Genomic DNA, 16369 nt, shown 5'->3' on the forward strand with positions numbered 1-16369 from the left:
TCCTGTGGTCGTAGTTGAACCCTTTCTTGGTTCCCCTCGTAGAAGACCTGTCTCCCTCTGTCCTTGTTGTTCCTCCGAAGGTAACTGGACCACCCCTTTCTTCTCCCTTGTGAAGGTGCCACCTGTAGCCCTTAAACAATTTGTATTAAAGGAGCTATTTTAGCCACCAAGGACCTTAGCCACTCGTTTTCTAAACACGCTGCTTCTCCTCTTCTTTCTTCTCTTTCTCCTTCTTGTGCATAGCTAGAGCCAAAGGCACAGAGCACGACCACTCAGTCTACGTCTGTACAGTCTTTTTCCTTTATGTAGTGCATGAGCCTCCGCTCCACCAGCTAAGTGCGTGTCTTTCTCTCTGCCTGTCTGTCTCTCTTCGTTGTTATTCTGCATGGATATGACCTAACTGCATGGATTGCATGCTTTCCTGGCATTACAAAGAGGTCTTGGACATTATTACAGAGGAGGGCTTTTATTTAGGGAAGTGCAGTGAGTGTGTATGTGTGTGGTGTTCATGCTGTATGTGTAGAGATCTCTGTCCGTCTCTGTGCATGTTTCTCAGTATTAGATTGCATTTGTAAGTGACAGACATGTATCTTGCATACAAATGCAGTGTGCTTCTGATTCTCTGCCTGCTCAGTCAGCTCTCTTCCTCCTGCTGCATGTTCTTCCACTCCCTCTCTCTCCATGCCTCTGAACTTTTGCCCTCTTTGCTCCCTTGTTAGGGATGGGGAAGAAGGATGACCCCAGCCTGATGCAGCAGTGGTTTAAACTGGTTCAGGAGAAGAACGCTCTGGTGCGCTACGAATCTGAGCTCATGATTTTGTGAGTGCCTTTTTCCTTCACTGCTTTAAATGCCCGGAATCGCACTTGAACGAAGGTGTACAAACCTTGCATGGTTTTATTGCTCCAGCTCTGATGTTCTGCTGCATGTGAAATCAGATCTGTAAGGCCTTAAACATTTAAAGTGGAGTTTAACCCTTTTTCTTTGTTCTGCATAATTAGGTAACTGAGATGTAAACATGTAGAGTGGTCTCAGTGGACTTTCTTTACAGCAGGGGTGAAACCAAGGCTCACATTGTCTCTGTCCTGCAAATATAGACATTTTATTTGTTTTACAAAATCAGTGAACCCACATACATCTTCTGAGGTTTTTTGTGTAATGTTGATAATCATACAATTTAGGGGGGGGGGAGTTTGGTTACTGTTCTGCCTTAGAACCTTTTTGTCATGAATGGATTAAAAAAAATGTTTTAGGCCAAAAACTGAACTCAAAGCTATCGTAAAACAATGTTTCAGGCACCAGGCAAGGTATTCATAAACTTTTCGTGTAATAACCTTTTGTGAGGGAACTTTTAGAGGCATTTTAGAGGTGTTTTGGATGCCTGACACTCAGTATAATTACTGTATATAACTCAGTAGCACTCAGTATAATTATATAACTCAGTAGCACTCAGTATAATTATATAAACATATAAGTAAGTAAGTAAGTAAGTATATCAGAAAATTAAGTATTTAGAAAGCACATTTGAAGGGGACACGTTTAAAACACATACAAAAAAACAACATAAGGTTTATAACCAAATAAGATCCAGCATAATCAATTCACGGAACCAAAGGCTAACTGCAAAGGCCCGGTCACCTTTAAGTTTCAGCCGATGTCGTGGCACAGCTAGTACCGACTGATCTGGTGATCTTAAGGGCCTGGAGAAAGAATAGTGTTGGCGCACACCTCCTATATAAGACGGCACAGATCCATTTAGTGACTTAAAAACAAATAAAAGAACTGCAGTATACAGGAAGCCAGGGTAGGGATGCCAAGAGGGGGGTGATTTGTTCCACCTTTCTTGTGCCTGTGAGAAGGTGAGCTGTTGCATTTAAATGAGCTATTGAGGACTTACAAACACCCATATACAGGCTGTTGCAGTAGTCTGAGCGAGATGAAATGAGAACATGTATAACCTTCTTCAGGTCTTGGGGACAGAAATGATTTAATTTTGGTGATGGACCTAAGTTGGTAAAAGGAACTCCTGACAACAGAGTTAATTTGTTAATCAAATTTGAGGTCAGGGTCAAACATCACCCCAGGGTTTTTTACCTGAGGTTTCACATACTCCGACAGTCCACAAAGATTATTTATTAAAAGATTATTATGCCTGGGAGAACCAAAGACCACCAAAGTGAACAACTACAACTCTGTTGTAGAGTCTTTATTTTACATCAAACCACTCTGAATGACTTTGCTTACATCTTAACCATTTATTTATGAAAAAAAACTTTTCCAAAAATTCCGTGTTAATTAAGTGTGTAACGGGGCGACAAAATGGCTTCAACACTTTTGCAGATCTGCAAAAAAATCAATGGAGCAATAAAAAGTCCTAGTGGAATTCTTATTTAAAATCCCAGGATTATTACATCATAAGGCTTATTATTCAGTAACTGTTAGAACCGTTTGATGATGTTTTAGGTTCTATGGTTCGACCTCAGTACCAAAGCTGTGAAATCCTCCGTCCTCCCGAGAGTCCAACCAGCTGGGAGGGTGGAACTCAAATGACCACAGAGACGGTGGCTGTACTCAGAAGGCCTTCCCTGTTTATTAATCAGAATAGCATAGCTTATATATGCACAAATGGCATGACCATCGTGTGATCATGCGACAAGACAATAGAGGGAGAGGATTGGATGAAATAGAGCTTTAGGTGGACAAGGGCCCCCAAGGACGTTTATGACGTCCAGGTACATGGAGCCTAAACAACAGATAAGTGTTAGAACATTGCTAATCGGATATCATTGTCACTATGAGCTACAACTAACCATATGAATGCACAAAAATGAGCTGAGGCCTCTGTATGACGCAAGCCCTATGGTGTACCATAGGCCTGAATCCCACAGGTCACGATATAGTCATGAACCCAGGATTGCGCATTGATCAGTATGCACTGACATTAGGAGCTATCAGTCCCCCCTTTGATTCCAAAGGAATCATAGAGTCAGTGTATATGATAAAGTACAGATCCAGCAACATCAGTGTACATAGCGGGATCAGCTATGACAGCAAAGGAATAGTTAAGGCTACGATCTACGATTTGCATGATAAAAGTGCATTAACAAGAAAGTAGACAAGGAACACAAATGAACAGAATGAAAACCACAACAACAATTTGTGCAATTAAAGACAAGTAAGGAGTTAAAGACCCAAACAAATCATACCAGCTACCCCACACAGAACTTCATCCTTACATGGGTAACAGTGCAAACTTGGTTATTCCTAAATTGTAAGAGTGAAGAGTAGAAGTCTGGACCTGCTGATGGGTCCTGGGAAATTTAAGGATTAAACCCTTGGGCCTGTATGTAGTCCCACAGTTCAATTCCCAACTTTCTGCAGAGTCGTTCGCTACAGACATCCGAACTTCATGTGGCCTTCAGATCAGCTCAAGAACAGCGTAGAGAGCTTCATGGAATGGGTTTCCATGGCCAAGCAGTTGCATCCAAGCCTTATATCACCAAACACAATGCAAAGCATCGAATGTAGTGGTGTAAAGCGCCACCACTGGACTCTAGAGCAGTGGAGACGTGTTCTCTGGAGCGACCAATCACACTTCTCTGTCTGGCAATCCGATGGATGAGTCTGGGTTTGGCAATTGCCAGGAGAACGGTACTTGTCTGACTGTATTGTGCCAAGTGTAAAGTTTGGTGGAGGGGGGATTATCATGTGGGGTTGTTTTTCAGGAGTTTGGCTCGGCCCCTTAGTTCCAGTGAAAGGAACTCTTAATGCTTCAGCACCAAGAGACTTTGGACAATTTCATGCTCCCAACTTTGTGGGGACAGTTTGGGGACGGCCCTTTCCTGTTCCAACATGACTGCACACCAGTGCACAAATCAAGGTCCATAAAGACATGGATGAGCGAGTTTGGTGAGGAAGAACTTGACTGGCCTGCTCAGACTCCTGACCTGAACCCGAAAGAACACCTGTGGGACGAATTAGAGACTGCGAGCCAGGCATTCTTGTCCAACATCAGTGTCTGACCTCACAAATGCGCTTCTGGAAGAATGGTCAAAAATTCCCATAAACACACTCCTAAACCTTGTCAAAAGCCTTCCCAGAAGAGTTGAAGCTGTTATAGCTGCAAAGGGTGGGCCAACATCATATTAAACCCTGTGGATTGAGAATGGGATGTCACTCAACTTCATATGCGTATGAAGGCAGATGAGCGAATATTTTTGGAAATATTGTAACCAAACTGGTTATCTGTCAGTGAGGCTCTAGATAAATCTTGCTACCGAGACATCAGCACACATTTTCATGGTTGTTATGAAGAAAATGACTAAGATAATACAATTGTTATCGTAAATTTTTAACTGAGAAAATACTCACATTTGGTCACTTGCATGGCCACCTTTGGCCATCTTGCACTTTGTTTGGAGTGCGTCTCTGAAGAGCCTTCATTTTTAGGGTCATGCAGCCCTGACACTTCACCCTACCCCTCTATCTCAACAAGAATTGGGACACCCTATCACCCCTAGACATGAACGGGCAAAACTGAGGGGTAAGGGCTAGTTGGTAGGTGCGAGGCGTGAAATGGATTTCGGCCTAAGTCTGAAGAATAAACTGCATAATATGCCTAAAGTGTTTAAAATTCAAAGTTTTACACAATTTATAATTTGCTTTGTGATTATCTATGTGATGTAGTCATATTTCATCGCTCTCTGTGTGGCTTGTGCAGTGCGCGAGAGCTGGAACTGGAGGACAGGCAGAGTCGGCTGCAGCAGGAGCTGAGGGAGCGAATGGCAGTGGACGGTCAGTGCTTGCGGAGAGAAATATCCCTAACCACATCACATCAGCAGCATGGAATGTGAAAAATGCTTGTTCTTGTCATGGGGACTTGGGCTCACTCTCCCCCTCTCTTTTTTCAGACCATCTGAAGGGGGAGGAGGAGTTGGATGAGGAGAAACGTATCCTGGGGGAGATGCTGGATGTGGTGGAACAGAGGGATGCTCTTGTAGCTCTCCTGGAGGAGCAGAGAGTGAGGGAGAGAGAGGAGGACAGCGACCTGGAGGCAGTCATGCTGTCCAAGGGCTTCAACCTGCACTGGGCCTGACGCACAAACACCCACACATCTTGGTTTTAATAGGAGTGAGCTGCCCCATATCTGCTTGGGGCTATACTTGTGAAGTATTCTATACTGGCAACTGCACAATGTAAATAGTGTATCTATATTCAGAGAAAGAGAGAGACCACCCTAAAAGAATATGTCTCTCAAATAAGCTGAAAGGCCAAATAAAACTCCTGTAGAAACTGAATGGAGATGCCTTGCTGCCAAATAGTATTCTGCTAACTGAGCTGTGTTACTATGCATATGTACACCTTAAATTTCTGCTTTTTTATTGTTTTATTTTTTATGTCTTTATTTTAAGGAGAACCAATGCAGCTGTATTTGACTGCGTATATTTTTGTTGTGCTTTTCGGAGAGAATGATGTGGACAGGAGTCGAGCCATTGTTAGTGCGCAGGAATGTGGACTGTAAAATGTAATTTATGCAATATATGCCTGTTGTTTTGAGTTGTGCTTGAAGAACTGAAACCAATCCATGGCAAACTGATGTACAGTAGCCTTCCTGAGTTCCTGTCATCCTTTGAAATATGAGCAAAAAAGGTTAATTTAAAATGTTTTCGTTGTTTATCAGCTTGAAAGAAATCTAACCTTTGAGTGAGGTAAAAGTATTACATTTAAATAAATAAAAAACCATATATATATAAAAAATAAACATTTAATAAACATTTTTCTGAAAAATATGTTTTTAAGATGTCACAGAAACACAGGTATTTAAGCAGAAGCATGCGATGGTAAATTCCTCATCTTAAAAAAATTAATGGAAACAAAAGCCAACAACAGTGGTGGGTTTACCCCAACAAAAAATCTCAATGTCTCAATAACTTGTCATGTGCCCTTGAGCATCAATTACAGCTTGACAACGACGTCTCGTGCTGTTCACAAGTCTCCTCATTGTCTGCTGAGGCGTGGCATCCCACTCTTCTTCAAGGGCAGTCGTCATGGCATTGAGGTTCTGGGGTACAGAGTTATGAGCCTCTACACGACGACTCAGCTGATGGTTTTCTATGGGATTCAGGTCTGGAGAAAGTGCAGGCCGCTCCATTTGAGGTACCCAGTCTCCAGCAGCCGTTCCCTAATGATGCGACCTCGATGAGCTGGAGCACTGTATTGGTGTGTAGGGCAGTTCTGTATTGACTAGACACTCCTGCCCACACTGCAACACCACCACCACCACCACCTTGCCATTAAGCTCCTTGTTAGAGAACAGCAAGTTGTGCAAAGTACTGAAACATTGAACAGTTGGACATGTGCATTCAAAAGTTTAGAGAAGGTCACATTAAGTTCACCTGTAAAAGTTAGAGTTCATTTTAGGTTCATGCTGAAATTTCACCCGAAAGCCAAATATCCCTGACTTTTTGTTTCGACCTATTCAGCCTGAAGGGGGTAGAGGCAGTTTACCTGTATCAGTCTTAAAGGCACAATCACAAAAAGAGCCTAATTCTAAAGGATGAAGAGAGGTTTGAAGATGGTCATGGAAACATTAATTATGTTTTTGGTGCATAAAACTACACGGGTGTAATAAATGAAGATCAAGGGAAAAAAATACAAGTAACTGAAGGATATGGAGCATTTAGGTGAACTAGTGCTTGCATTTATACTTTATTGACAGCAGCAAACTTTCCAAGTCGTTTTTTGGCACAGCTGCAGCATTTATGCGACACAAATGTAGTTGCTGATCTGACTTCTGCAGTTGTCCAACTGTGATTGGATCTCATACCATCTCCTCCCTGTGTGAGAGGACAAAATACCCATGTGTCCTCTTCAAGGCAGGTTTATCATGGCTGCAGTGAAATTATTGTGTAATAGTGGTGTCCAGGGACAGATCATGGTCTTAGGAGACCCCTGAAAGAAAGAAGGCCCCTGGGCACAAGCATGTTTGGAGCCCCTCTGCACTTGATGGATGGATGGATGGATGGATGGATGGATGGATGGACAGACAGACAGACATACAGACAAGCATGTTTGGAGCCCCCCTGCACTCGGTAGACAGACAGATCTATAGGACAGTCCCGACACAGAGACAGATCTTTTTCTTTTGAAAATAAAATTAACCTTTAAAAGGTCATCAAAGGGTAAACGATAAAAGCATCATCACACCCCTTTCTCACTGTAAAGAAATCCAAGCTGGTAAGCTTCTCTACCGTTTCACCGCTTCTCCTGTCTACATTCACATTACAAGCCTCATTTCTCAAATCCGATTTTAGGCTCAGATCTGATCTCTCTGACACGATGGTTCACACGATGTTTAGGTAGGTGATTCAAATCTGTCATTAATGTGAACAAACGGGTGTCCTGAAATGACCCACATGTGCACATCATACTCATTAACCTCACATGAATGAATCGCATCATCAGCAAACAGAGCAAGGTCCGAAACTCACTCCACGCAAGGACGTGAATGCAGACGGAGGGTCACGCGTAGTTGCGTTCAAAAATGTATCACGACGCAAGCAAGTACTGAGCATCATCTTGTACCACCAGCGTGTTTCTCAGCTGCCATAGCAGATGACCATTTATGTTTACACCATTTGGCTGATGCTCTTTTCCAGAGCGACTTGCAATTTGATCATTTTTTTCCCAGGTAGGCGAAGTCAGTGTTGGGAGTCTTGCCCAAGGAATCCTATTGGTATAGTGTAGGGCACTTGCCCAGGCAGGGACAGAGCCCTAGTCTCCAGCGTTGAAGGCAGAGGTGTTATCCACTACACTATACCAACCGACCACTTAAGTGTCATGCAAAGATGGCATGAAAATATGATTAACTATCGCATTTCCAATCCAAGAGAAGAGGCAAAGCAGCTCACTGTACTGTCCACGCTCAGCCGTTGCGGCTGCTGGAATAACATAATCAGGCTGTTATTGTCCTTCCATTTATGTACAAGTAACAGTGGAGTGCAATTACGTTCCTACAGGAAACAACATGGTGCAACAAGCAACCCGCAGACATGGTGTGCAAACAAAAAAATAAGCTAGAAACAATATAATAAATATGATAAACAGACATTAGACACGGTAAACAGACAGGACAGTGCACAGGCTTTAACTTCTGTTCGGCGCTGCTGCCACGGTAACGCTGAGTGATGGCGCATGCGCAGTGGAGACCGACCTGATCCGAGTGTCGCGTGGCCACGAATCGGATACGTATCCGATCTGGGACCGCATATGAAAGTGACTCGGGTCGAATTTGAAAAGATCAGATTCGCGTGTCCACACAGCCCTGAAAGCATCAGATCGGGGTCATTAGGGCAAAAGAGCGGATCTCGATGAGGAAACGATGCGGGAATTTTGGAGAGTGGGTGGAGTTGCCCTTTAAGGCTGTGATTTTGGTGATGATAGCGGACTCCTCTCTCTCCTCCCTCCAGCGGCAGCCCCGCCCCTTTCAGTCCTCCGCCGTTTCCGTTCTCGTTGTCCCAGAAAAAAGTTTTCGCGATGGAGTTCGTTTGAGTGAAGAAGGCGAAGGCTTGCTGTTTGAACTCGAGGCCGCATCGCCTCCTCAAGTGCTGTTCGAGTGTCTTTAACTGCATGAGGAGACAAAGGGAGCGGAGTTAACTCACCAAGTTGTCTTCTGAGGCCGAATCTGGGACACGGGCGAGCTGTTTTAGGGAGACTGACTTACAGCGGAGTGAGTATCGTTACTCCTAAAGCTGAACAGATACTAATGTTTGTTCTAACTGTGCTGTTTTCTATTCAGCTACTACATCAAATCTCTCCTCTGGCATCTTCTGCTTTATTGGTGTTGCTTTCAACTTTGAGATCTGGCTGTAACGGATTATAATCTCTATTTACATCGTTTAAGGGCAACTCCACCCAATTTTTTAAAATGTGTGTATAATTACATGGCTAACACGTGAATATTCAGTGAGAGCGGTTTTGTTGTGAAACTCTCTGTTCTAGAGAAACATACCAAGAATAGTTCTAGAGAAGCTTACCAAGAATAGTTCACAGTGGTGGTGATGGGAACCAGACGGCTGAAGAGTTAAATGCCTCTAAAAGCTCCCCTCACATTAAGTTATTGAATAAAATGGTTGTGAATACATTGCCTGAGGTCTGAGAGGTTGTTTTACAGTAGCTTTGTGGTCAGAATTGTCATCTAAAATGTATTTTAATCATTTATGGTCAAGGCATATGTGAAGGGAAACCATTACCATCATCAAAATGACATATATAAACGCAGAGGACACATGTAGGTTCGCTGCACTTGCGTTGTAGACACTGGGACTCCTGCTCCTGTCACCACCACTGGAAAGAAAGTTGGTAGGTTACGTTTCTCTGCAAATGAACCATTTCACATCAGACCACTCTGAGTTACTTTGATTGTGCAGCAATTTTGAAAAAAATGGGTGGAGTTCCCCTTTAAGTTGCTGCTGTCCATTATCTGAAATCCACATGGATATTTATCATCGTCTTGAGTTCTTGGCTCCAGCTGTCCAAGTGCCCTTGACCGCTGGTTATCTCCCTTCCTTGTGGATGATGCACTGAGTGGAAAATCTTCTGCAAAACACACAAAGCAGAGGAGCCAAAAACAACACTGAACATAGACGTGTTGTTACTTCAGTGTGGAGTAGAGTACAAGTAGATTTAGTGACACCACATACACACTAGTGAGCACACACACACACACACACTAGGGGGCAGTGAGCACACTTGCCTGGAGTGATGGGCAGCCCTGTCCATGGCGCCTGGGGAGCAGTTGGGGGTTAGGTGTCTTGCTCAAGTCATGTACTGTTGGCTCTGGGGCTTGAACCAGCGACCTTTTGGTCACAGGGCCGGTTATCTGACCTCCAGTCCATGACTGCTCCAAGTAGCTACCAGAAACGACTTGACCACGAGCAAAAAGAAGTATCAGGTCCGAAAAGTTGCTTAAATACTGCGGAAGCGCATTGATCAGGCCGAACACTATGACCACCTCCTTGTTTCTACGCTCATTGTCCATTTTATCAGCTCCACTTACTCTATAGGGTCACTTTGTAGTTCTACAGTTACAGACTGTAGTCCATCTGTTTCTCTGATACTTTGTTAGCCCTTTTACCCTGTTCTTCAGCAGTCAGGACCCCCATGGACCCTCACAGAGCAGGTACTACTTGGGTGGTGGATCATTCTCAGCACTGCAGTAACACTGACGTGGTGGTGGTGTGTTAGTGTGTGTTGCACTGGTCTGAGTGGATCAGTCACAGCAGTGCTGCTGGAGTTTTTAACTCTAAGTAGTCGATTGTAAAGCAATTTAACCAAAAGTGATCATGTTTTTAATATTTTAAAGTACTTTAATTCAAAGTAATGTTGTTTTTTTTTGCTATGGTAAAGCAGTTTAACCAGAAAGAGATGATGTTTTTAATATTTCAAAGCACTTTGAAGCACTCCTTTGGGCAAACTTGTTTCAAATGAGGCACAGTGAGGAACTGTGCAGTGATAAACCGTGGCCAAAGAACCTGGAAGTGGGTGTGCTTCATGCATATGGTTATGTTAGGAATCTCATGCTCAGCTAAAAGTTTTTGTCTTTATCACACATACATGTGGAGTTTTTTCTGCTGCTGCTTGTGCACTGACCACGGAGTTGCTCCAAGGGGTTTTTAATTTGTAACTGCCAGATCTCACCACTAGGGGGCAGTGTATTTGAGCCTTATCTGCAGTCTGCTGAGCAGCGGTGTTAAACGCCTGTAATTAAACTGCCTTTGAGGGGAGACATGAGAGGAGGCCGGGAGGAGGCAGAGCCTGTTTGATTAAAGAGAAAGATAAAAGCTCCTGCTGTAGGGTTTAGTATGTGGGCCGAGAGGGGGGAGTTTGGGGGGTGGGATGTGTGTGAAGTGTATGAAGATATTTGCATAAAAATACCAGCATTGGAGAGGATTTTAGATTTGACTGAAATTTTGAGCCGAGATATGAGTGTATATTTATTTTACTGCAGAGCAGAGCAGTTTGGTGACGCTGGGCTGCTGGGCTTTGACTAATTTTACTGCACTTTTAACCACATATTTCTCAGGGATGCTGATCTGTAGTGCCAGCGTTTTATAAATGTTTATTTATCTACATCAGCAGATAAGGACATGAAAAATAACTCAAATAATCTTGTTTTTTACTTTTGTAAAGTATTCCAACTCAAATCAAGTGTTCTTTTTCCTGTTTTAAAACCTTTCAACTTCAGTATTTTAAGTCACTTTAACTCAAACTAATCATGTTTTTATTATTCAAAAGCATCTAAAAGTAGTCATTTTTTCTTATTTTAAAACTTTTCCATTTAAAGTGATAGTTTTTACTATATTAAAGCACTTTAACTGAAAGTAGTCATGTTTTCTATTTCAAAACTTTTTAAGTTAAAACTCTTTTTTTTAACTATTTTAAAGCAGTTTAATTCAGACTAATCATGCTATCATTTTTAAATACTTTAACTGAAAGTTGTCAGGTTTTTTCCTATTTTAAAACTTTTTAACTTAAAGTAATAATGTTTTATTATTTCAATGCACTTTAAGTGAAAGTAGCCATATTTTTACTATTTCATGTTTTACTATTTTAAAACACTGATAATAATTATTTTTATTATTTTATTATCAGACTTGAGCTCAAGGTCTTAGGTTTTTATTATTTCATCACGCTTGAACTCACGTCATGTTAAAAACTAGTTCAAAGTATTTTTTTCCCCCAACTTTCTCTCCAATTCCACCCGTTAGTTAGGACGAGAGCAATACTGATAACATCCTTAGGGGTTGCTAAGCAACCATTTAGGAACACCCTAGAAACCACCAAGGAAACCGTCCCAGAGGGAAAAGGTTCTGTCTTAAAGATTGTCTCAGAGAAATAAAGCAGATCTCAGTGTTATATTAATGAAGATTGGTTCTCCCAAACCCCCCTTAGGAGAAAAGAAGAGATTAGCATCAGCATTTCACTGTGAGACGTTCTGGAGATGAATGAGAAAAGCATGAGTTCTCCTTTTGCACCGACCAATGAGGATGAGATCTCACACTTTTCTTATGGAGGTATTACTCAGCTGAGACTGGGGTGAGACGAGTCAGACGCTAAAGAGTTCAGCCACATGTGTGACCATATTTTGATCAAGGTGACAAAATCCAAGTTTTATTTCTCAGAAGCCAAATCACAGAATCAGGAGAAAAAGGGCTTAAGTCTCATTGAGATTTCAAACTACACATAACTGCTTCTAGGAGAAGTAACTGAGATCACCGATGCTAAGAGGGTGGGCATCCCAGAGAGAGCGAGGTCTGCTGTGCTCTCTTGGACTCCCTGCCACAGATGGCTGTAGCATCTCCTGCTGATAGGGCCAATGCTTAGACAGTGGTGCCACTCTGGAGCCCCCTAGTTCAAACCATTTTAAATCAAACAATTGCATATTTTACTGTTTCAAAGCTTTTAACTCAACATAATCATGTTTTTCTTGTGCTGAAATACTAATATTGTTGATCTGTTTTCTGGACTACCTTGATGAGGCATGGCCATAAACTATGCAGTGAAGAACCATAGCACAACATGGGTTCAGCCGCATTTTTTATATTAGTTAAATATACATTTCATAATTATACAGCATGTACTGGCATCAGCACACAGTTCCCATATTACGCATCCCTGATGATTTTTGAGTAATTGATGTTTTTTATGTTCATTGATGTCTGTGCAACAGCTTAGCAGCCATCTGGAACACCATGGTAACCATCTAGCAACACCCTAGCAACCACTAAAGATGCTATAACAGCCATTTAGTCTAACAGCCTAGAAACTGCCAAGGATACCACAGCAGCCACCAAGCAGTGCCCTAGCCTCAACCTGGAACACCATACCAACTACCTAGCAACACCTTAGCAACCAAGTGGGGCACCATAGCAACACCCTATCAACCATTTGGGAATTGCTTAAGCTGCGTGATCACTCATTCTTCTAGTTATAGAAAAATGGTGTTCCAGGTTGTGGCTAGCGTCACCTTAACAACCAATTGGGATACCATAGCAACACCCTAGCAACCATTGGGGAAATGCTTAAACTGCACGGTCACTCATTCTTCTAGTTATGTAAGATCTTTCAGTAGCTTGAGCTCACAAAAAATAGTTTATTGTTGTGTAACAAATACATAATAAATAGACTTTTATTGTTGCAACTGATCTGTATCATTTAAACGGCCCTATTTAATTTAGTCCTTTTGAAAATAATTATACAGACTCTTTCTTTTCACTCTAACTAATGGGCTATTGATTTTGCGTGCACTTCTGTGTGCGTGTGTGTCCTTCATTCTGGTGGATGATGTGTGTTGACAGTCGTCAGTGTTATAAAAGCACATTACTAATGTAAGTGGTACTAGCCCAGGAGAACGCCTTCAAAGGGCTGCAGTGTGTGCGCCTGTACGTGTCCATGTTAAAAACTCATGAGTGTGTATGTTTAACGACAGGCTTTTATCTCATCACACAGCGGTGTTTCAGAACCCCCCCCCTCTCCTGGGGAAACGAACTGTGTTGCAGGATTAGATAAAGGAAAGACATGCTTCTCTCCTTCACTCTAATAGAGGGCAGTGGATGTGCATGTGAGAAAGAGCATTAAAACTGGCAGAAAAGCGAGTAAAATGTGTGACTTTTTTCCTGTTCCTATTGATGATAGATGTGTGTGTAATAGAGTGATACGACTCCTCTCAGCCTACTACTAGCTGGGGTGGCCAGCATGATGGTGTTTATCGTAATCTTGGTTCTTGGTAAGTCACATCACAGTAAGCTTCTCTGGGCGTATTGTGGATGTCATCAGAACTTAAAGATCACTGGCCTGTTTCATTACAATGAGAGTGTAATTAGTAAGGCTGCACCAAACATTTTGGCTGAAAACGGTCAAAAGCGGCTCCTTCTGTGGTTGAAACATCCATCTTCCCTTTTTTCCTTATGAGATTAAATTCTCCTCTAGTATGTCTCAGTAAATCATTCCATTCATGTGTCCTGCGATGACGTGTAATGCCCCATTATTGTTTACTGAGAAGCAGCCCCAAATCTTGATGCTCCAGACTTTGTACGTCACTGTGTGTGCGGTATTTTATAGGTCATATGAGCTGCCCTACTTTATCCAAGCATGACAAGCTGAGTTATTACTGACGCGTTCTGTTTTCGTTTCATCTGACCAGAGTATGTTATTCCAAAATAGTTCTGATTTGTCTAAATGCTTGTATGCAAATTTCAGACGTGCGCCTCTTTGCTTCATTTCCATCAGAGGAGCTTTGTGCAGGAATGGAGATTACAGTGCAGTTTGTCGCCGTTGTTCCAGCTGTTTTCAAGTCGTCCTGCAACTGTTGTCATTAATCTGAGAGAGATTTTGCATGATGCTCCAGTCTGGGGGTCATTATTTGTGGATCTGTGTAGGGCTGCGTGATAAAACGATAATTATTGCGATATAACTTTTCCTTGATAGAGCGATAAGAAAGGTTCAATACATTTTCAATATAAGGGGCAATTCTCACACTTCCACGTTCTAGCGAAAGCCCGGGTGGTGTTTTCCACTGCAAGGAAAGTGACATTACTCTGTTGTCGCAAGGAGAGGGGGTAAAATGAGTCGCCAAATATCCTTTAGCAACAGCCAGCAACCTGTGACCCAGTGCGAGTGACGAGATGAGTGGTGCTATTGTTCTGTCCTACGGTGAGCTCACCTCTTTCTGTACACCCTAACAAACTTTAGCAGCATTAAATCACATCTGTTCCTCTCTATTAAAGTCATTTAAAGTCAAACTCAAAAAGTCATATTTTAGTATAAGTGCATTCCCAAGCAACAAGAGTGAAAGAAGGAAGTGGGTTCATGTTACAACCCTGATTTAAATGAAAATCTGAGGAAGCTATGAGGTATTGGAAAGCGGGAGAGCGCTATCTTTCCAAGCTAGTTTTTAGCACTCGCACAACACGGCGAATTGATTATGTTGTAGATCAAACAAGACACAAAAGCACCGCTTTCAGTTTAAACGTACCTAAAAGGTGGACGAAGGTGTTCGTCTGGTGTTGATATGTTGCAGTTCGTCCCTTAAACTACTGTGATAGAATAGAGAAATCCAGATGTCGCTAGCTGGTGTTTGAGTGCTGCGATGTGCTCTGATATGGAGGTGGGAGGAGTGATAAGGCGGTGTGATCCATCACTGACGTAGCTACTGAGCCAGCTGATGTTTGCTGTTCGTACTGAAGAATCCAAACCCTAACTAACCAGGGGACCAGCCGTATGTCTGGAGAAGTGAAGTTTATTCGTTTGCGTGGAGGTACCAGACACCCAGCCAGCCCGTAAGACTGATGCCGAGATTAGGCTCAGCCTATACAAGACAAGTGACAGGTGTGACAGACATGACCATGTAGGGATAAACAAGAATAGGCAGAAGAATGTTCTAAACACAGTCACAGTCCAGGCACACACAGTACAGAATATAATGACATATAACAGCACTAAACACTTTACAGAGCAGTACATTTCTACAGTACTTGACGTTGTTGAGAAACTAAACAGTTCAGCACCTTTTTTTTTCTTTAATTATGACTGTTATAAAAATTGTGGCCGTGCTTTTCTATTTTTTCTATTTTCATTCTTACTATCTGTATTGTAGCTCATATCGAGAAGTTTAAGTTAACGGCTGACCTTTTTTACAGGTTGTTAAACTATTACGCTTGATCGTACTACATGCCAAAGATTAAATCTGTGAAATTTATCTGCACTAATTTTGGGATCAGATTTGTGATCCTACTTTGTCAATAAATGTGAGTGCATTTGAACTAGATACATGCGCTGAAAGTATATTCAATAGCAAAAGCATTTAAATACCTCCCCTCACTGTAACACTCAAAATAGTTAGGAATCCACAAGAGTGTTCTAGATATCTCAAAAGTTAACAAAAGCTTCCGTATGTTAAATAATAAAGCTGATACCGACAATGAATATATGAGCATTAGAATGAACTGGGTCACCAGTGATCATTACATTTTATTTTTGTATCGTGCATGCCCACTTCTGTGATATCAGAATAATAATCCAATAACTGCAGAAAATCAGATTTTGTCACTAATCTGATCAATATGTTTACATGCACTTGAGTAATCAGATAATGTGAAACTTCAGGTCTACACGAGTCATGTTTCTGCTTACAACCAGCCAATAAACTCTCAGAAGAAGACGTGACTCTAACTTCATGCTGCAGGCTTTTTATTCAAAAACATTGCACCACTTTACCTGAAAATATGAGCATGCGTCATCTAGAAGATGAAGAATATTTAAATCTTTCATTTCCTCAAACATGTGGGGCAGTCGTGGGCTGGAGGTTAGGGA

At 42.0% G+C, this 16369-nt stretch overlaps 2 protein-coding genes across 5 annotated transcripts in view; both read left to right on the forward strand.

Moving 5' to 3' along the window:
- Positions 1–5772, forward strand: part of mical3b (microtubule associated monooxygenase, calponin and LIM domain containing 3b) — a 75811-nt gene extending 70039 nt beyond the window's left edge. For 2 of the 4 annotated variants that reach the window (XM_037536749.1, XM_037536753.1), the window contains 3 exons: positions 15–115; positions 244–336; positions 720–819. In XM_037536749.1, coding sequence (XP_037392646.1) covers positions 15–115; positions 244–309 — 167 coding nt within the window. In that variant the 3' untranslated portion in view covers positions 310–336; positions 720–819. Of the gene's footprint in view, positions 1–14; positions 116–243; positions 337–719; positions 820–4718; positions 4793–4908 lie in introns of those variants that run through there. The other 2 variants (XM_017698945.2, XM_037536744.1) reach the window with 2 other exon arrangements.
- A 2704-nt stretch (positions 5773–8476) lies between these two features.
- Positions 8477–16369, forward strand: part of tspan9b (tetraspanin 9b) — a 51706-nt gene continuing 43813 nt past the window's right edge. Inside the window, exon 1 of the mRNA XM_017698943.2 lies at positions 8477–8726. The gene's annotated coding sequence lies outside the window, so the exon portion shown is untranslated. The remainder of the gene's footprint in view (positions 8727–16369) is intronic.

This window comes from Pygocentrus nattereri, chromosome 1, assembly GCF_015220715.1.
Source record: "Pygocentrus nattereri isolate fPygNat1 chromosome 1, fPygNat1.pri, whole genome shotgun sequence".
NCBI classification, from domain to species: Eukaryota; Metazoa; Chordata; class Actinopteri; order Characiformes; family Serrasalmidae; genus Pygocentrus; species Pygocentrus nattereri.